This window comes from Epinephelus moara, chromosome 15 (assembly GCF_006386435.1).
Source record: "Epinephelus moara isolate mb chromosome 15, YSFRI_EMoa_1.0, whole genome shotgun sequence".
NCBI lineage: Eukaryota > Metazoa > Chordata > Actinopteri > Perciformes > Serranidae > Epinephelus > Epinephelus moara.
In genome coordinates this window covers 13,188,763-13,210,105 of record NC_065520.1, presented here as the reverse complement: position 1 = coordinate 13,210,105, position 21,343 = coordinate 13,188,763, and the positions used below count along the sequence as shown (strand labels likewise).

Here is a 21,343-nt window from a genome sequence, read left to right as displayed (position 1 = left end):
GAGCATTTTTACTTCTGCTGTGGTGTGTCTGTGTCACTCTGCAGTTACACCTCCAAAACACTAGTTGGCGGCGGAGGTTTCTGTGAAGTGCCGTTAAGTTTAGTTGATTCAAAACACACATTTAACACACATTTAATATGACCTAACAGAGACAATTTCAAACACAAATACACAAATCAGCTTCACTATAACTCACAGCATTCACAGACAAACACTTGTCTTTATGTGGACACATTTTCCCCAAAAATACAACATGCTAATGTTATTAGCACAAGTCTATGGCATTTTACATTGTATAAATTAGCCTAGCAGCTAGCAGACTTTCCCTCTTCTCATAAAACCAGGGACAACAGTGACATTTGACAAAGGTGACGACACACAATTTGACTCCATTACAACTCAAAAAGTTCACTGACAAAAAAACTGTCTTATACTGAACATGTTTTCCAAACAAATATAAAATGCTAACGTTAGAACAAGTCTATGGCATTTAACATTGTATAAATTAGCCTAGCAACTAGCAAACTTTTCCTCTTCTCATATAAAACCAGGAACAACAGCAACATTTAACAAAGGTAACGGCACACAATTAGGCTCTATTATAACTCAGAGTTCACTGACAAAACAACTGTCTTATACTAAACACGTTTTACAAACAAATACAACATGCTAACGTTATTAGCACAAGCCTATGGTATTTTACATTGCATAAATTAGCCTAGCGGCCGGCGATCTTTCTCTTCTCATAAAACCAGGGACGACAGCAACATTTGACAAAGGTATGGAAACACAATTTGGCTCCATTATAACTAGCCAGATTCACCGACAAAACATACAAAACACGTATCCAAAGAAATACAAAATGCTAATGTCAATGCTAATTCATCACATAAGTATAAATGAACTTTTACTCCTCTATTCTAAACCTATCCAACTAACGAAGGCAGCAAGTACTAGCCAATCATAGGGAGGAGTAGTGCGCGTCATGCCTTTGCTATCCAAGGAAACATAAATTCACAAGCGGGTCCTCCATGTTGTTTCTACTGTAGCCGAAAATGGACAGACCAAACAGTGGTGCTGGGTAGGGTCATTCATGTTTTTGCGTTTCAGTTGGTTGCAATTTGCAACCTCACCACTAGATGCCACTAAATTCCACACAGTAGACCTTCAAGTGTTGGAATCATCATGCACCAGTCAAACATCTTTTTCTGGCTTTTATTTACATCTATAAATGACAAAACTATATACAGTAAAGTATTTACAAAAAGAGGTGGAACCTATGTACGTGACGTTTACATGCAGGAAAAGAGTGAAAAAATAGCCAAAACACGACTCAGTTGTGCGCAATATTAAATAGAATATTGCAAAAAAAATTACTCTCAATTTCATGTTTTGAAGAGAGGTTTAAAACATGGATGTTTGACTTTATTTATATGTTTTAAAAAAGCAATCTGCACTATAATTAAGCTGCGTTTCCAGGCTTTCCTAGGAGTAAGTGTTGTGTATTGTAACGTTGCATTTCCTGGTGGGGGTAAGTCTTTGTTGTACCACTCAGATGGGCATTTTGAGGAGGGCGCACTCTGTCAGTAGCGTCAGGGTGGTGATCATGTATTTACTGTTGGAGATCTGAAACAAAAGGAAACCGATATGAGTACAGTTACATTCACAGTGTGTGTTGAAAGCATTTTCTGTTTCTGTCAGATGGTACCTTGATCCTGCCGCTGTATTTGGCTGAGCCCAGTGCTGTGGAGACCTGGTTCAGGCTGCCCGCTGACAGATCCAGCCTGAAGTGTCTGTAGAAGTGGCTCTTCAGCCCCTGCATGAACCTCACCACCTCCTCAATGTCGATACTGCTCTCCTCCTCTGCCTCCTCCCCTCCTTTATTCTCCTTCTCCTTCCTCACACTGCACCACAGGTCCCAGGCGTCCTCAGGTCGAACTGTGTAGGTGACCTGCAGCGGTGGCGTAACTGGAAGTGTCCAAATCATTTTGAGGTGTTGTAAGATGGACTCAGTGTGGCAGTTCGTCCATAACGCCATCAGCCATTGTAAACTCATGTGGCTGATTTCCAGGGGGCCGAAACAGCAGTCGAAGGACTGCTGGAACCAAGATTTGACCAAAGATGTGAGACCCTCTGCCCCACTGCCGCCGAAGAGCGGCAGGCAGATGAAGTCCTTTGGCAGTGAGCGCAGGTAATCGGGGTTGCCGTTGATGCATGTGAGCCAGCCGCTCCAGACTGGCTTCTGTGGCTCGTCCTGCCTGGCAAACAAAGGCTTTGAGTGGATCTGTGGAAGGAACGGGAACAGTTAGTTTCACACACAGAACACAAGGCATATTAATCTACACAAATACAGTTGGTAACTTTTATAGAAACAAGGAATCCGAATGTTTTCAGACACATGTTTTAGTGTACTGTTTATAATAAATTCTGTGACCTGGCCACCATGTTGGAAGCAGTCAACAGAAGTACCAAGCACCGCCCACCAGCAAGACCAATGTTTTCATTCTACAGCTAAACAGTACACTAAAATATGTTCCTGAAAACATTTGAGGAGAGAAACAGGCAGTGCAGTAACAGAATCTCAATATACTGCCACTTTGTCGCACATACCCACATCCACCTGGAAAGCTTCTCCTGCCTCTACAGAACCCACGTTCTCACCTGTATGAGGACCATCTCTGCGTCGTCGTCTGACTGTGCCATCCCCTGCACCAACGAGAAGGAGGCTCTGAAGGGTTTCTGTGGTCCCTCCACCTCCACTGCCAAACCTTGCTGCTTCTCTGCGGCAATGAACGCCGAGAGCTGCCTGGAGTAGCTCTTCAGCTGAGTGTGTCTGAACTGATAGAGAGGAGTGACGTACGACAGCTGCCACTCCGTTTTCACCAAGAAGGCCAGCTGCTCCAAATTCACCTTCTCCTTTGACAGACAGGAGAACAGAGACTATGAGCATCCTGTGTCACGCTAACATTTATTACATGTGTGTGATAATTGCCTGGGTTGACTCACAGTGATGTTGTGTGACTTTGGAGCCCGTCTGCTGGTGTTGAGCCTCCGCGCCGTCAACGCTGGGGTCAAGCCGAGACGTGAGGCAGCACCCAAGCAGCTGCGGTATGACAGCCGGTAGCTCCTGGTTTTGCTCCTCCTCTGGACTACAACACTGTTGAGAGGAGTCCTTGTCACACTGAAACACACACAGAGCATCACATCAGCTTCATCGGGTCTAAGTCCCACAGGGTGAAACAGAGGGGTCTCAAAAGATTGACTTGGGTGCAGTGTTACTGAAAGATCACTTGGTCCCACAGCAACAAGCATACAGAGCAAAACCCTGCTGAGACTTCTGCCTCCTCATGCTGTGTTTGCAATAACATTACAGAGAAACCACTATAATGTTACTGTAATATTATAACTTGAATTTTAAAACGAAACATAAGGTAAAGCTGCACTCAATCGGAAAACAACAGCTTCATTACCACTATTCTAGCTGACGACTTGATAGAAATGAGGGGAGGGACAGTTACAAAATGTGAAATTTAGCTTTATAACAGTGCTCCATTGGGCACGGGATACATGCCGAATTGAAAAATGGAGGCAAATGATTCGTAAAATGTCTTGTATGTAATTATGTGAGATGGGTATCTCTCATTAAAAGCAAGGCAACATTAAAATACTCGATTACTGAATGTAATTTGGCGTGACTATTTATACGGACGACAACGGCGAGTATCGGTGCTACGAGAGCCGTAACTCACTGTTACGTTGTTTCGTAGTCAAACATACTTTTAAAAAATATATTTTAGTACTAAATATAAAGTTTTACCTGCTGGGTTGTCGCTCCATGTTTGGCGTACCGGCCGAAGCCCTCAATTTTAGCTCTTTGGCCATGGTGGCCGAGGCAGAAAGAAACCGGAAACAGATTTAAACATCGCGCTTTCCCAGGAGTCTGCGCGGTTAAAATCAGCCAATCACGTGAAGCCAAACAGGAAGTGTTTTTATTTTTATTTTTTTCCGAACGTTCAAGGAAAATATGAAAAGTTTCACGTGAAATACTAAATTGAATAAGCGTAAAGTTGAAAATAAAAATAAAAATGGAAGGATAAGCACAAAAATAACAAAATTAATTAATTAAACTAATTATTTTTATAATTGTTTAATCAATCAAATGCTATTTGTTCAGTTGCGTTTCCCGCATCACACTTACTGTTAGCTAGTTTTTTGTTATTTTTAACCTTATTTTGACTAGTTCTTATATTTTACATCTTACTGTTATCTAGTTTATATTAAGTTTATATTTGCAATACATTTGCTTTCTCTTTTTTTTTTTTTTTTTTTTTACTATTTTAGTCCTTGTATATTGCTGCTTTGGATCAGCAGCTACACAGCAATTTTCCTTGGGATGAATTAAGTTTTATCTTATCTTAATTTTATATTTCCCCTCTTATGATGTTAGATTTTGCTGCTTAACCACGGGCTTGAAATACATTGGTTGCAACCTGAGCTTTGTGGCTGAAATTGTGCACAAACTGAGCCAATTAAATGTCTCATTTTTCGACACTGAGCTGCTCCCCTCCCCTTTTTCTTTGTGTCTTCTTGGGATGTTGCCAGTCGTCACCTACTTCAGATAACACCTCAGTATGACAGAACCTTATGGTACAGTAATGTATGGATATGATACAACCTGAACAGACAAATGTTTTATGGCAGAACTGTAAATCAAAACATTATATTTTAGCATTAAGGATAAGGTAAGGGTTAGTTTTAAGTTAGGGCTTGGGTTAAGGGTGGGGTTAAGGTTCTTTGGAATGAGTGTAAGTCAATGCACCATCCTCCTAAGTGACAAAAATAAGTGTGTGTATTTGTATTGGTGTGTGCGCATGTTCCACTGGCTGCCAGTTTCACATGCAACCACCAAAACCATTCCCCTCCCTGTTACCATGGAAACTGTGCCCTTTCCTTTTTTCTCCCCCGATCTATGGTGCTTCCCCATTCTCCTTCTAGTGGCCTTTTCTTTCTCTCCTTTTATAGCATACTCTATCCTCCAAATTTACAGTCTTGCATTTGCCCTCACCCTACATGTGTGTGAGCCTGTGTCTGTGTGTGTATGCCTGTGTTGCAGGTACCTTTGTATTGAATGAAGGCTTCAATAGCACATACATTGCCATACATACAGTATGATGACCACATCAACAGCCAATCGGGTTATGGGTAGCTGCTGGTGGGCTTCAACCAATGGGGGAGGCTCGCAGATGATGTGTGAGCAGAGGGGATGCAGCGCCATGGAAACTGCAGAGGGTGCAATAAGAGAACAGCGCGCTCTAGTGGCACCTGATGTCTTTGTTTATCCCCGTCTGTATGGATGGGTTCACCATTCTGCTTGAGAGAACTTCAACTGCCTTTGTGATACTTGTTTACTTGTTTTCCAGCTCACATTTTTTTTCTGAGTTACGTTTGTGTCTCTGATGGGCACTGGGGAACAGGCTAGGCTTATATGTCCTCAGTATTCAATATAATTTAATTAATGTGGGAGTTTATTTTAACCTGGGGGTGTTGAACAGGTAGTTGTTGTTTTTTTACTGACATTTGGCACAGCTGGATCAAACAAAATAACACTTAAATAGCTGCATCACATACTTGAAATTATTATTTAAATTTTTATTCAATCATAACCTTAAAACTGAAAATGTAACCACGCCAGCAACAGGATTTGTGACACATCTTTTTTTGGAAAATCAGTTTGAAGGTTTGTTTGTAGCCGTACTTTGTGAAATAATATTGAAGGAACATAAACATATGTTTGTTTCCTATGCACATTACTCATGAAAAAGAGAGTAAAAATGGATGAAGTTAGGCCATTGTTCTTTTAAAGGCATGGATGAATTACTGAACGGGCCTAGCTGCAACAGGCCCAGGGGCTCAGATTGTCAGGGCCGCCCTGGCCTTCACCTGCAAAATGTAACTCAAAGAGACATGACTAGAAAGAGTCTCAAAATTGCTACAAAAAGAGACAAAGGAACTGCAAAGGGGTGCAAAACAACTACAAAAGCAGCAAAACAACCACAAAGTGACATCACAGAGACACAGAATGACAACAAGGGGTAAAACAACCACAAGGAGACACGACATGACAACAAAAAGGGGCAAAACAATGACAAAGAGACACAAAACAACCACAAAGAGACACGAAATGACGTCAAAGACACACAAAATTACATCAAGGAGCAAAACAACCACAAAGAGACACAAAATGACCTCAAAGAGACACAAAATGACAACAAGGGGCAAAACAACCACAAAGAGACACAAAACAACCACAAAGAGACACGAAATGACATAAAGGGGCAAAATAACCACAAAGACACACAAAACAACCACAAACAGACACAAAATGAGCTCAAAGAGACACAAAACGACCACAAAGAGACACAAAATGACAACAACAAGGGGCTAAACAACCACAAAGACACACAAAACAACCACAAAGACACAAAATGACCACAAAGAGACACAAAATGACAAGAACAAGGGGCAAAATAACCACAAAGACACACAAAACGACCACAAAGAGACACAAAACGACCACAAAGAGACACAGAATGACAACAAGGGTCAAAACAACCACAAAGACACAGAACGACCACAAAGAGACACAAAATGACAAGAACAAGGGGCAAAATAACCACAAAGACACACAAAACAACTTTAAAGAGGCATAAAATGACCTCAAAGAGACACAAAATGACAACAAGGGGCAAAACAACTACAAATACACACAACAACAAAGACACACAAAACCACAAAGATACACAAAATGACCTCAAAGAGACACAAAACGACAACAAAGAGACACAAAATTACACCAAAGAGACGGAAAATGACAACAAGGAGCAAAACAACCACAAAGAGACACAAAATGACCACAAAGACACACAAAATTACATCAAAGAGACACAAAGCGACCACAAAGAGACACAAAATTACATCAAAGAGACACAAAATGGCAACAAGGAGCAAAACAACCACAAAGAGACACAAAATGACCACAAAGAGACACAAAATGACAACAAGGAGCAAAACAACCACAAAGAGACACAAAATGACCACAAAGACACACAAAATTACATCAAAGAGACACAAAGCGACCACAAAGAGACACAAAATTACATCAAAGAGACACAAAATGGCAACAAGGAGCAAAACAACCACAAAGAGACACAAAATGACCACAAAGAGACACAAAATGACAACAAGGAGCAAAACAACCACAAAGAGACACGAAACGACAACAGAGACACAAAATTACATCAAAGAGACACAAAATGGCAACAAAAGGGGGAAAACAGCCACAATGAGGTGGGGGCCTTTCCCAATCTGTGCCCAGGGGCCCACTGTCTCATTATCTGCCCATGGTTAAGAGTGACTTTATTCTTGTTTATATTTTTTGCCTTGTTGGAAAAAAATCTCAGTTTTAGAGCAACCTCTCTGTCATGTTAAAATGTACTGTACTTCATCAGAGGATGCCCCAAAATGGAGCAGTGGGAGTTGCATGATCCCTTCCATCACCTCCAGGGGGCACCACCAACACATCTCAGGGCAGGTCTCCCACACCTGAGGTAATTCCACCTGCGTCCCTGCACCTGCCACCTGCACCAGAGCAGCTCCTGCACCTGCAGAAAGATTACATGAAAGTAATTCGACTTAATCCGCACATAATTACAAACTAATCGCCTCTAACGCAGCTCTCCAGAGCCTTTTGCCCAAAAATGTTACCTATTTGAGAAGAGAAAAGGCTCGAGATTGAGTTGAAGATCATAATACTCTTAATCACCTGTGTCAATATCGCATTGTCAGACAATAAAGACACTAAGCTGTGCCTTATTTTCCCTGAGGATCCATGGGAATATGCAGGCTTCCCTGTTTCTATTCAGTGTTGACAGCCAGCGTGTGGGAAATACGTTATTACTGTCAGAGGAGACAACACAGAGGAATAAACTGCATGTTAAAGGGATGGAGATAAGAAGGGGAAAGGCTGACGTAAGGTGATGGGGCTTGGATGGTCGACGCTTGCGCGGGATACACTGGATGCAACCGTTAGAGGAGATTAGGAAACTGCGCCTAAATCGGCCCCCCATCAGACGCCATTTTGGGTCAAGCTAGGCTAAGAAACACGAGTCTGGGCCCGCTCTCCGGCGCCATTTCGGCTCTGGCCGGCCCAGTTTCCTGGACCATAGAGGGAGGAGCCTAGCATTTCTGGAAGTCGGAGGAACAGCCAGTCAAAGCCAGCCAGCATCTGAACCAGCGTAGGAACTGGAGCAGCGGTGGACGAAGGGTCGGCTGTGTTGGAATACGATATAATTTTAATATCCACGAGCACAGACGGTGAATGCAGCAGAGTAGTCGTCGACATGCACGCGAGGGTTTTCCATTTGGGTCCGGGGAGCTGAAGCATAGTGCAGCCCGGACACATTACGTTTTCGGTGGGATAAGCCATCTGTGATACACTGGGTGTGCACGGCGCAATAACGGCGCGAGACAACCGGTTATTCCATCGACAGCTAGCTCACACTAACCCAGCTAGCCAACCATTTTCCGAGCGCCCCGATAGCTTGCGGTGAAGCGAGCATCTCGGACGGTGCGGGACGTGTCCGTGGATGCTGCTGAGGGAGCCCTGTGTCTGGCAGTACCCGACAGTAAGATACAAACCCGAGGCATGCAAAGAGGGGTGTTTTTCTGCAAACGAGCGAGGAAATCTCCACGCCCCGGGCTCTGCTCTGTGGCTACTATTTAGCTAGCTCGCTGGCTAGCCAGCCTACCGGGAGAGTTAGCTGAAGAGAAGGTGGGGCCGCGGAGTGACAGCCTTGGACGCCAGCTAATGTGGCTAGCCGGCTAACTTGGACTCTTGAGTGGCCACTCGTTTACCAGTCACTGACATTGAGAGGGGTGTAAATTACCAAGTGTGCAGTTTGGCTCCACGGTAGCACAAAGAAAACAAGTTATTATTGATTCCTCCAAAATCCGTGTGGGTGGGCTATCTTGAGGAGAGCATCCTCGTCTACCTGTATGACCATGGCTGACGACGACGTGCTGTTCGAGGATGTCTACGAGCTGTGTGAGGTGATTGGCAAGTGAGTACAGCTATCACACACTTTAATTGTTATATTGTCTCTGAATACTGTGGGTGTTTGACATTATTTTCTGTTGTTGCACACACACACTGCACAGCTGCAAGGGCCATGCTTAATTGGCTGTAGGCCTGCAGGTGTGTCAGGTGGGAAGTTCAGTGGGTGGGTGAGCTGAAATATGGTCTAATAGCAAGTCCTTAATTTCCTGATACACCAGGAGTTAGACAGTACCTAACATCAAGTTTTCAGTGCAGGAAAGTGAACTGTATCAGACATGAGCTTCTTTGATTACAGGTGTAAGAGGTGGAGTAGCACAGGTGTTTACAGTAGGAAAAACTACCATTCATTGCAGCTGCTGAACAAATAAATTCCCATTCCTAGCTGACAGCCTGGCAGTCTGGGTTTGAGACACCGGACATGTGGTCGAATCATCTGGCTGCACATCTGAAATGTCTGCAGACAGGATTTTCCCTCTCCTAATCCCCCCTGTTTGACAGCACCCACACCTGCATACAGCTAGACTGGCATGCCGGTCAAACTGTGCAAGAGGTTGGCGTAGCTTTTTTAACACAACAGTGAAATTGTCACAGTATGCTTGTACTGTTGTGTGGTTGGAGACGGCGTCCCAGCTCCTGCTGTAAGTGAAGCGGGAATGCTGACAAGCCCATCACAGTCCTGGGCTACCAGTCAGTCCCCTCCCCCCTGCAAGCTTCGCTCACTGGAGGGTCCATTAAATTTGTTTTAGGGCAAAGAGGCACACTCTCTCCAGACCCTCAGGCCCTGCTCTATATCCTGGGACTTCCTGTTGTCTTGGTTACTAATTGATGGTTGTCCAGGACCACTACCTTGGAGGCCCAGTAACAGATATGAGGAGCCACTGGGGAGAGTCAGTGTGGAAAAAGTGCATCCTGTCTTTAAGTGTGTATGGTTTAATTTGACCCTACGAATCAACTGGAGTGGTAAATACAGGGAAAGTATGTTTCTCCATTTTGATTTTCTTTGCTCGATCTTAGGTGTGATTCAAACAATATTTACGCCTTTTGGTAGTTTGTTTTATTCACCTTCGTTGCCAGATGAGCAGAGCTTTCCACTTGCAACAGATGCCACCTTCTTAGAGCTGCAGCGATCAGTCGATTTAAGTGATTAGTCCATCGAAAGAAAAGCAGCCGCCAACTAATTTGATAATTTATTAATAGTCATTTTTCAAGCAAAATGTCAAACATTTGTTGGTTTCTAACTTCTTAAATGTGAGAATTCGCTGCCTTTTCTTCACATTTATGATGGTAAATGAAGAGTCTTTGGGTTCTGGACTGGGGCTGCAACTAGGCTAACGATTATTTTCATTGTCGACTAATCTGCTGATTATTTCTCCGATCAGTCGACTAATCATTTTATCGAAAAATGTGTTAAAATGTTGAAAAATGTCGGCCTGTCTCTCCCAAACTCCAAAATTATGTCATCTAATGTCTTGTTTCGTACTCACGCAAAAGGATTTTAGTTCACTGTCATGGGAGAGTGTGTAAAGCTGGCAATACTTGAACATAAGAAGCTGCAATAAGAGTATTTTGGGGTACTTTTATAGTACTTTTCTAGGACAAATGTCTCAAACCGATTAGTCAACCACTAAAATAGTCACCAATTATTTTACTAGTCGATTAGTCGACTAATCGTTGCAACCATATTCTGGACTGTTGGCTGGACAGAAGAAGAAACTTGAAGATGTCATTTTGGGATGATTTATAGACAAAAGGATCCTTAGTTGCTTCCAAATGTCTTTTTGGAAATCACCAGCCTACATGGAAATACCTGCACGTCCTGTGTGTAGTGCCACATTTATGGAGGTTATACATCCAGGCTTCATTTTATAGCCAAAATGCAGTAGCCTCTACCTCAGTGTGGCTGTAAACAAACACTGAAACATACTGTAAATACTGCTTCAGGGTTTTGAGCAGTTGGTACGGTCACGCAGTCCGGACAGGTCAGTAGAATAGTAATACATGAGCGAACAATAGTTCGGAGCATGTTTTAAGCTTCAGTAAAGACAAGAGATGCCACATTGATGTCACGGAAAAGACCAGTAAATCCCTCTTATCCTGCCAGTTCTTTAGCGAAACTGCAGTTGATGGATCAAGTGTGTTGAGTCCTGGTGTCTTGGGATGTGTTGCAGGAGGAAGAGGGGGATCATTTTTCCTCAGCCCCGAGGTGGGAGGGGAAGGGAGGCTGAGGCAGATCAATGGAGACAAGTGGAGTTGGGAATGGGATGGCCCTGAGGCTAAGGATATAAATAATGCCAGCAGACATTGACTGCAGCACTCTGCCATCTCCCACTTTGTTTTTAACCTCGTGTTTTACTGTTAGCGCTACTGTAGGTAGTGGACGGCGTGGCAGGCAGCTGAAACCTGAGGATGTTAATTAATTGGAGTTTGGAAATGCTTTGTAGCCACAGGAAGCAGTCAGAAAAACCCAATTCCGTGTTATCTTCTTTGGTTAGAGAGTTTTCCTGCTCCTGCATTTTAGCCTAAGTATGTTTTTTTAACAGAGGCCAGGCCATTTGGGCGTATAAGGGGATGGCAAGAATTATCTTAACACAAAATGATGTGTTTGCCTTAATGGAGTGACAGTACTGTGTCAAAGAGACCTCCTTCAGAGTTTCAGTACTTTGTTTTTCCATGTCATCCACCTTAAATGAACTTTTCGAGCTGATGTTTTCTGACTCACTCTGTTAGTTTAGAAATATTGAACCAATACAAAATATTTTGAGGCTGGATATTGTTAAAAAATGACGATACCAGTACCAGTACAAATCCCCCTAAAGTTATACAGATACCAATAGAGTACTCCATTCGACACCCTATTCATTCAAGGCACATCATGTGATTGGAAGCATTGCACTGTGTAAAATGGCACCTGATGCGACATGCGTGCAGTATAGCCGAACTTTTGAATGTTCTGGTGGCATCTCAACACTCTGAAGTCTAAATTGATTAAATTGAAGAATGCTTGAGGTGATTGGCTGCGAGCAAAACCATACAAATGATCAAATGCAGGTATCGGGGGTTAAATTAACGGCTAATAAGTTTGTTGTAATTAGGTACCTCCTGCTATATAATGCAAGAGTTGTCATGGTGATTTGTCCCACATTACTGGATGATCTTGTTGCCGTTGTTAATTCGCGTGTCTCTTGCTCACCTCTGACCTCGGCTCCTTTGAAACTTGAACATAAACCCTATTATCCAGTCCGTCCCTCCTTCAGACTTCTATTGTTGCTTAGAGAAGTCGTCTATTATTGTCCCTGATCGGCTTGTGTCGGAGAGGAGCAGCCTGGCTGGGTGGGATTGAGAGCACTGGGGAGGCCATCACTGCTCAGTAATCATCTCCTTTGAACTCGGATTTTAAAGGGAGCCATGTTTAGGGTGATTTCAACTGAAAGACGGTCAGTAATTTAATTTGGAGAAAGCTTTTTTTGTATGAAGTATGTAGATATTTTGTCTTTGAACACATTTTCCTGTTACTGTCTTCATGATTAGTTTGTTCAAAAAGTAACCTGCCTCTGTGAAAGTATAGAACTTCGAGTTTAGTTTGTTTTTTAGGCACCGTGTGAATGCACACAAAATGCGCTCCTTGTCCACCGAGATCGTCTCCTTTCTGTTGTCTCATTATTTTCGACAGAAAGATGTGCTTTTGCATTGCAGACACCACCGAGAGCTTACCGAGGTTTCAGGACTGAGAGCCTCAGAACAAAAAGTCAAGAATATTTGAACTTTCAGCAAGTCGGACCCCTGATTCATCAGGGCTTAGAGTTGCATGGCAACAGCACAAACTGCATATGACTGTGTAGCATGGCTATAAAGAGACACATGGACGCTCTGATTTTACAGCTCATGCATACAAATGTCCATCCATCTCCTGTGTGGTTATACTAGCCGTGTTTCAATAGAGGAAGATCAAACAGGTCAGGTGTCAATTCAACTTCTGACTGGATTAACTCTGGTGAAAGATGACACGAGCTATTGACCAGGCGTGGGCAGTGCAGGCCCGACTCATTATATGCTCATTGTTTGTAGTTTACATAGTAAGTTTGTGATGCTGATGTGATGTGAACATAATGTACTAACCACAGGCCTGTTTTTGAGATTCCAGCTCTCGTTGAAGTGTTGGCAAAGCGCTGAAGCAATTTAATCCATTTCTGTCTGTAATGATTCAGTTTGAATAGGATTTAGGTTGTTGAGAAGCACTACTGGAGTCACAGTGCTCTTTATTTCAGCCCTGGGGTGCTCATTAGAGCCAAGGATATTGGGATGTGCGACTCACTCGAAACCAATGGAGTGATCAGCCCTTTGGCTTATTCAGAGTTGGATAATTAAATTGCTTGGACGACATTTAAATCTTAAATTTTCATTGATTGTTTGATAGTTTTTAGTGGTTTAATGAAAGTTTCTCCTCAAATGATGAAACCCTTAGCATACAGATCTTACACAAAATGCTGGTCTGCAGGAAGGCCGAATTGTTCGGCCACTAGCAGCATCTGCTTCCACTTGTCTTACAGGAGACCTTTTTTGTGTTTGTGTTTGTCTCAGATTTTCTATTGCTCTGAATATTTCAGACCGTTTTTTCTCCTCTGGCTACAGTATGACATCATTGTGTGCTGGATTTCTTAACATGCTCCAGACACGCTACTGCAAGTGTGGACTTTATGTCGCGCATACTGCTACATGAAGCTATAAGCTAACATCAGGGAAACATGTAACGCTGCTTGCTGATGTTGAAAATATCTCCCAAATTTCGTATTGCATTCCAGTTGTGTTTAGAGTGTTTGTTGGTGATTTTTCACTGTAAAAATTGTCACTATTCTCCCTTACAGTTATTCTCTGGTAGCACTGATGGAGCACACCATGCCCCCAGGAAGTGCGACGGTCTTTGAGGCCAATTTTCCATAGTGACTGTCAGTGGAGTTACAACTACCAAGTCCGTCACATGATGCCATTGGGCCCAAAAAGACTTTTTCCCATAGACTTTGACATTCAATCTATTCATTGACGCACGATTAAATGATTTTATCCCCATTCAAGTTAGCAGAGTGTGAAACCAGAAGTAGCCAACTTGGCCAGCGGGAGTCTCATGTGCGCTTGCTCTATGGGCCCAATTATGCAGACGCAGCACTGATCATCCGGGCAATTTTATACGTTTTTGGCTTCATGCGCCACTGAGCAAATTTCATATGATTGAATTGGGTCCCCTTACTGGTCCATCTACATCCCAACCCTCACCTATGGTCATGAGCTCTGGGTAGTGCCCGAAAGAATGAGATCATGGATACAGGCAGCCGAAATGAGTTTCCTCTGTGGGGTTGCTGGGCTCAGCTTTAGAGATAGGGTGAGGAGCTTGGACATCCGGAGGGAGCTCGGAGTAGAGCTGCTGCTCCTTCGTGGTGAAAGGGGTCAGTTGAGGTGGTTTCGGCATCTGATCAGGATGCCTCTTCGGCGCCTCCTGTTGGAGGTGTTCCGGGCATGTCCCACTGGTTGGAGGCCTCATCTGGCCTGGTCTGATTTCATTTTGAGATGGCATTGTAAAGAGTATAACTCCACTTTCATTGTACATTTTTGGGCTGCAAATATTATTTTTACTGATGTGTTGTTGTTTCTTTCAATCAGTCATTGAATCCTTAAGTCTATGAAATATTATCAATCGGCCATCATAATTTCTCAGAACCCAAGGTCACAACATCTCCAAATTCCAGTTGTTGTCCAACCAACAGTCCAAAACTAAATGATATTAAATTATTAAACGGTTACCTATTTATTAGGTACACCTGTATGCAGTGAAAAGCAGGAAATACTGTCTTTTTGAAGCAATATTATGTTAAGTTTTTGTTGACATTGAGCGAGATAGGTGTTGATTCATCTCTGTAGTGATTTCTGAGGCCAGAGTTGGTGTTTGTGCTTTCCTGAAAGCGTCTCTCTCGTATTCTGTTCTCTCATTTATGTAAATGGGTCGGAAAGATTGTCGTTTAGCTAGGAAACTCAGGGTTCAAGCCCCCAGCTTGGCAAGCATCCACTGAGCTGGAGTGTCCTGAAGCAACCCACTGAATTCCTGCTGGGATCAATAAAGTATCACATTATTGAATGTGTCATCCTCCCATCTGTTTTGTAGAGGAAGATATCAAGAGAGAGTAATGTTTGGGTTATTAATAAGTAATGTTGTCATGTATTTTCAGGTTTGGCTTGAACATTGAAATATATTTAATGTAATACATGTGCCAGGTGCATTGTAGTGTAATTGTTTTCTCGCGCTAGGACAGTTATTGTCTTTCTTCTGAACTTCCTGTTCATGTACAGTATGTCCTCCTTTTAGCCGCCCACACACAGCAGATCAATAGTTGTGAATGGATGGTGTAAAGTTGGAGCTTTCTTTCAGACTACAAGGCCAGACTCTGCAGGATGGTTTAAACAAACCTGGATTCTCTTCTTCTTTTTTTTATGTAGAGGAAAGGATTTTCTGCCAAAGCTTGAGAACCTCCTGAGGGTATCTTTGCTCTAAATTTCAATTTGCAACCGGAATACTAATTTCCCCGCTAATATTCAAAGGGATCTCTAATTTGCATAAGGAAGCACTCTGGATTATTGTTGCTTAGACGTTCACAGGCTGCAGTTGAACAACACTGAACTTTGTTGAACTTGGGAAATTAACAGCTTTGCACTTGAGCTCAGTTTGGGCAGTAGGGCAAACAGCACTTATTTGAGAAGCCCTCAAATAGTTTGTTTTTTCCCCCTCTCTCTTTTAAAGCACATGCCTTTGTGCAGATTCATGAATAGGCAATTGTTGGCTCTGTGTGTCCATCGACATCACCACTAACTCGGCTGTTTTTTAAAGCGAAGTTTGACTTTTTTTTACCCATTGAACAGCCACAGAATACCTATTTGTACGTTCGTAGTGTGTTAATTATAGTGGTGTTGCATGTTTGTAGTGCGGCTTGCTGAATCCAAAGGGTTATTTGTAGGAAAAAAGTATTTAAAATGATGGTTTGCCACAGTGTGCACAATGACACACCAGATAAGATGCAATTTACCTGCTTGGGATTAGAAACCTGGGAGCAGCACCGATAGTTTTCCTACCTGAGCAACTCAAATTATGTTTCTGTATCTCACAGCTGTGCAGACGTTCTCCCCTTAAATTTTTAGGACAGGCTAACTGAGTGAATTATGCTAGCTGCTGGCCTCAGCTAAAGAGCAAAATGCTGCTTTAAGCAAATATGGTTGCTCTCAGGAGAGCCGTACTGGTGATGTTGAGTCTGCAGCTACAGATGTGTCCTGTCCCTGTTTAGTAGGAGAGAAAAAACAAGAGACCTGAGAGGAAATTTGGCGTATGGCCAGCGTGGATGTTAAAAATGCACCTAATATTCTGTGATTTACATAGAGCAGAGAGTGGAAATGAGCCCTGCCCAGGAGCAGTCTGTAAAGATTGCCACTTCGGGCTAATGTTTGATGACTGCCGCTGTCGGATGTGAGCCATGTGTGGGCGTTTTGTGTGAGCCCACTCAGCACAGCTGCGGTGATGTCAGTACGGCATGTGGCCCCTTGCTTCCTCACGCTCAGACACACACTCTCTCTCCCTTACACTTACTTGCTCTCTCATAATGTCTCCGTAATAGCTACTGTACATGGCTGAATGGTCATTTAATTTTTTTTTATTCCAGATGATGAGATGAATCGAATTCTGATTTATTGAATTACATATCGGCCCCAGCCCCCTTTCACTTGCAGCGCACAACTGTTGTAGAAACAGCCCATTCGGGAATTGATTCTCCATGCAGCTCCCGTAAATTGACAGCCAAGATTACAAATGGGGTTGATGCATGAAATCTGGCAGGTTCGCCCAGCCCCACCTCATTGCTTAATGGTGTTAATGAGTTTTATTGACACACATTAGATCAGTGCCAAGATGGCCTTAGCCTAACTGCATCATTTGTATCCCTGTGACTGCAGCCTCTGACTTAAACCAACCCCAAAGCTTCGGTATTTGACAACAATCAACAAAATTAACTTCCCCCAAACATTCACTAGTCCTTCACTAGACTAGACGAGGCTGGATTGGGAGCATCAGATGCTCCATCATGCACTCAAGAATCACCCACACCTCTCATGCCCTCTTTCTAATGGGAAACACAGCTGCTCCAGCACATCAACCAGGAGGGCAAAGGTCAGCTGGGCTGTCAGGTCACGAGCAGGATTCCTGTGAACTCTGAGGCTGAGAGTGTAGTGTTTTACGGTGTTCTCGGCCCGGAGCTTGCACATACTGCCGGGGTTTGTTTATATGGGTTAATCATTACAGCAGATGTGAGGGACAAATGTGAGAACAAATCAGCTGCAGCCGCCACACTCACAACACACACACACACACACAGACACTTAAAGTGAATAGCTTTTACTGTTTGTTCGACACTAACATTGTCGGGCAAGTTTATTTGATAGCTCAGTCAAACCGAGCGTTAATGGTCGACACATTGCTTTAGCAAAACGGGTGTTATTGTGTATTTATGTGTCCCTAGTAGCAGTGGTTCCGCCTCTGAGGATTGTAGACTTGGGAGATGTAGAGACAGCTGTAACATGGCAGGGGTGTGTGTGTGTGTGTGTGTGTGTGTGTGTGTGTGTGTGTGTGTGTGTGTGTGTGTGTTCTCAGTGGGCCAGGAGACACAAAATGTGCAAATTCCGAGGCTTTCAGTGTGTGTTCGCCACTTTGTTGCAGATTTAATCTCATGCTTGGTGCTTACGCATAATGACGAAGAATTATCATATACACCTGTGAGACTAATGAATTACAAGGCATTATAGTTTCTGCATGGACTTGACCTGTGTGTGTATGTGAGGAGTACCTTTTAGTGTGGCCTGGCCTGTGTGGAAATACTGATTGAAGGTTGTATACAATAAACTTTTTAGGGGTGGCCCACCCAAGTAACAGTTTTGACATTATCAGTACGTTTACACGCACGCAGTAGTCGAGCTAAGCTCATAGCTCGGCTAATCAGAAGAGAAATTCGAATTTCTGACCAAGTACGTCTGACTCCACCTCGATAGGCGATGCTGTGTCCTTTTTAATATAGTAGCTGTGTTCGAAATCACTCCCTATCACGGATATAGTGCACTATATAGTGTGTTCACCATTTTGTAGTGTTGTTCGAATTCTCCACGGTTAATTTCATTCGCTATATAGTGGACTATAAAATACCCACAATGCACAGCAAATGTGAGTGAACAAACGATGTGCCTACATTTTACTCCCGTATACCACAATGCAATGTGGTCGTCTTTTGCCACAGGAGAAGAAGAAGAACAACCGCAAAGATGGCACAAAAAGAAAAGAAACGAATAGGATGCTAGCTGGTAACGTTGGCTCACGAGCTAACAATAGCCACTTAGCTCGCACGAGCTAGGTAGCTTGTAGCTCGTGCACTATTGTGGGCTATTACAGCTCACAATGTAGACACACAACCGTAGCTGACAAAACCAAACGTCCACGCCATTGACATTTCAACAATTTATTGACAAAAAGTACAACCACCATACAGTTCGATCATCCTCAAAGCGCCCGGTTTGTTTACATAATGCTTGGCGCTTCCACTTGCGTCACAGGAGTATGCGGCGCAGCTACTGATGCAGTGACGTTCAGAAAATTTCAGTTAGTGTCCAAAATCTTGTTCAGTCGCTCCCCATGTAGTGCACTATATAGTAAACACGAAATAGGGAATAGTGAGTGAGTGAGTGAGTGAGTGAGTGAGTGAGTGAGTGAGTGAGTGAGTGGACAGTTTCGAACACAGCTAGTGCAAATTGAACTAGTTCCGGTTGACCCGAAGAGGAAGGTGATGACGAATGAAGATAGTGGAGATGGATGTTGCTGTGGCTCTGTATGTTTCGTATGCTTTAGGTGTTAATTATATTACAAGTGCGTCTTCTGCTTCTCGGTCGCCATGGTGTTTGATTGTTTGTTTTTCCGGGAGTTACTGCATTGCTGCTACGTCATCTCCTTCATCTTCCGGGTGAAAGCCCGTGAAAGAAAACGTGGTGCATGCGCAGAACGCTGTGGAATCATCATCAGTACGAGTTTCAATCAGATTTTCTAGGTGTGTTAGTCGAGCTACGGATTGTCCAGTTTCAGTCGTACAAAGCCAATAATTCCATTTTCTCAAGCTGCATGTACACGTACTGTATGTCAAAGACATCTATCTGTTGTGTTGCGGAGACAATCCAACAATCTGAGGTCTAAAATCAATGACGTTAATGTGGTTAGTAATGTGGTGAGAGAGTAGAGTATTCTTTCCCTGCGATTAGTTAGTAGTTGGCTTGGAGGTGAAATGCTGCCCCCCATTAGTTTGGAGCATGTGGCCAAGTATTACACATTGTACCTTTTAAATATCATGATCCGATCCGAAATCCGATCACATAATGTGTGGTGTGTGGGTGATATGAGCCAAAGCATGTTTATAGTTTGTTTTATGGGATTTAACCACATTAATTATGCATGGGGTTTTAATTTAGTAAAACCTGTGTGTTTGTTCAGGGGATTGTCCCATTGAAATCAATATGTCGATGCAAGCTTTCCTGTGCTGCAGAGCTGATTTTCTTATTAAAAAGAACAACAGAAAAATGCAGCCATACAAAATCTGCCACCCCATTTGTCCAGAAATAAACCCTGCTGGGTAGGTCTCCGTGCTCAGGTCTCTATAATAAAGCTTTTATTTTAGCTTTTACAGCTGTGCTGCACACCACTGCTCTATAATTCCCACTGGCACGAGCACGGCTATGATGCCTAGCTAACCGCTCACTGTAAATCCAGAATATTTTTTCAGAGATGTGTGCCCATTGCACCAGGCTGCTGTGTGTGGTTGTGAGCATGTGATTATGTGTACATGTGTTTCTGCTAAGTGCTAATTTATCCAGTGTTTGAATGTGAGAAATCACATCAGAACATAGGTTGATGTCTGTGTGATTTGTATGTACCTGTCACTAACTCAGCATGTGTGTGTGTTTGTGTTGCAGGGGTCCCTTCAGCGTGGTGAGGCGCTGCATCAACAGGGACACGGGCCAGCAGTTTGCTGTAAAGATCGTGGATGTGGCCAGCTTCACCTCCAGCCCTGGCCTCAGCACAGAGGGTGAGGAACACCGCAGCCTTGAGCTGTGGCTGCAGTGACATCTTTTGTTGTCATGCACTCGGAGCAGCAGATGGGTGGGGCTAGAATCAGGTCGAGAGAGGATAGTTGTCAATCACAGAGACTTAATCTTTCTTTGAGAACTCCAGCTAACTTATGAATTGCTTTCTGTGCTCCAATGCAACCCCCCACCCGCCTTATTCTCCTCGTGGGTTACAACAAATGTTGGTAATTATCTGCAAGTACTGTTTGGATCAGATATCAAACACCAGGGCACAAACAGACTTTATAAACACAAATAAATGAGGCATAATGTCACACATGCTGCACCCAGATGAATAATGTGTTGCATATTTTGTGTGCCTGTGTGTGTATGTGTTGGTTAGGTTGTGATGGTGAGTATGTGTGAGATATTGAAGCCTGCCATGTCTCGCCATGTGGTTTGATGCTTTGTCATAGTGTGTCTAAAAGAGAGAGAGAGAGAGAGAGAGAGAGAGAGAGAGAGAGAGATGGAGACAAAGATCATAGGTGTGTATGTGTGTGTGTGTGTGTGCGGATTGGTGCTAATGTTGGCGCTCACCATGTGCCATCTGTGATACCCCAGTCAGAGATTAGCCTGGTAGCCAATAACAGCAAGACAAGGAAATGACCCAGAGGAGGAGAAACGCTAGAAGTGGAGATTTACACCAGTGTCTGCTTCCTAGATAATTTGGACTGTAGTGTGTTTTTCATTATCCTGAGACTATCTGAAAATTATAAATCATCTACTAGATGATTTTACAAGAGTATTTGTTACCTTGGAAAACAGGGAATCGTGCTGTCGGTCTCCCCGTGTCACTTCTAGCACGCTTCACCCTGTGGTCAGCTGCACCAAACATGACAAACAATCTAGCTTGCCCACAGTATTCGTGGTGACAAGAATGTCCAGAAGGATGTGGAGGTTTTCAAATAGATAATAGCTAGTACTTCTGATTGTTAGGGACGCATTCCTGACATGGGAATTGATTCAAAGAATGACAACAATACGCTTTGTATGTTTGTCAGACTGTGAGAAGCTCATGTCACTTCTCAGATGTCAGGATTTGAT

General features: G+C 43.2%; 2 protein-coding genes across 12 annotated transcripts in view; one reads left to right on the top strand and one right to left on the bottom strand.

The window, feature by feature from the left end:
- Positions 1-150: 150 nt before the first annotated feature.
- cenpl (centromere protein L) lies at positions 151-3,964 on the bottom strand. 2 transcript variants are annotated; one of them, XM_050063618.1, is made up of 5 exons: positions 3,818-3,964; positions 3,007-3,181; positions 2,662-2,916; positions 1,709-2,284; positions 151-1,626 (listed from the first exon to the last, which is right to left on the bottom strand). In XM_050063618.1, exons 1-5 carry the CDS (start codon positions 3,880-3,882, stop codon positions 1,552-1,554), a joined length of 1,146 nt encoding a protein of 381 aa, XP_049919575.1. In that variant the 5' UTR covers positions 3,883-3,964; the 3' UTR covers positions 151-1,551. The 2 variants fall into 2 exon arrangements, with proteins under 2 accessions (XP_049919575.1, XP_049919576.1); XM_050063619.1 differs by having other exon boundaries at positions 2,662-2,913.
- A 4,303-nt stretch (positions 3,965-8,267) lies between these two features.
- Positions 8,268-21,343, top strand: part of LOC126401988 (peripheral plasma membrane protein CASK-like) — a 54,925-nt gene continuing 41,849 nt past the window's right edge. For all 10 annotated transcript variants that reach the window (XM_050063614.1, XM_050063609.1, XM_050063608.1 and 7 more), the window contains exons 1-2: positions 8,268-9,119; positions 20,147-20,259. In XM_050063614.1, coding sequence (XP_049919571.1) covers positions 9,055-9,119; positions 20,147-20,259 — 178 coding nt within the window. In that variant the 5' untranslated portion in view covers positions 8,268-9,054. The remainder of the gene's footprint in view (positions 9,120-20,146; positions 20,260-21,343) is intronic.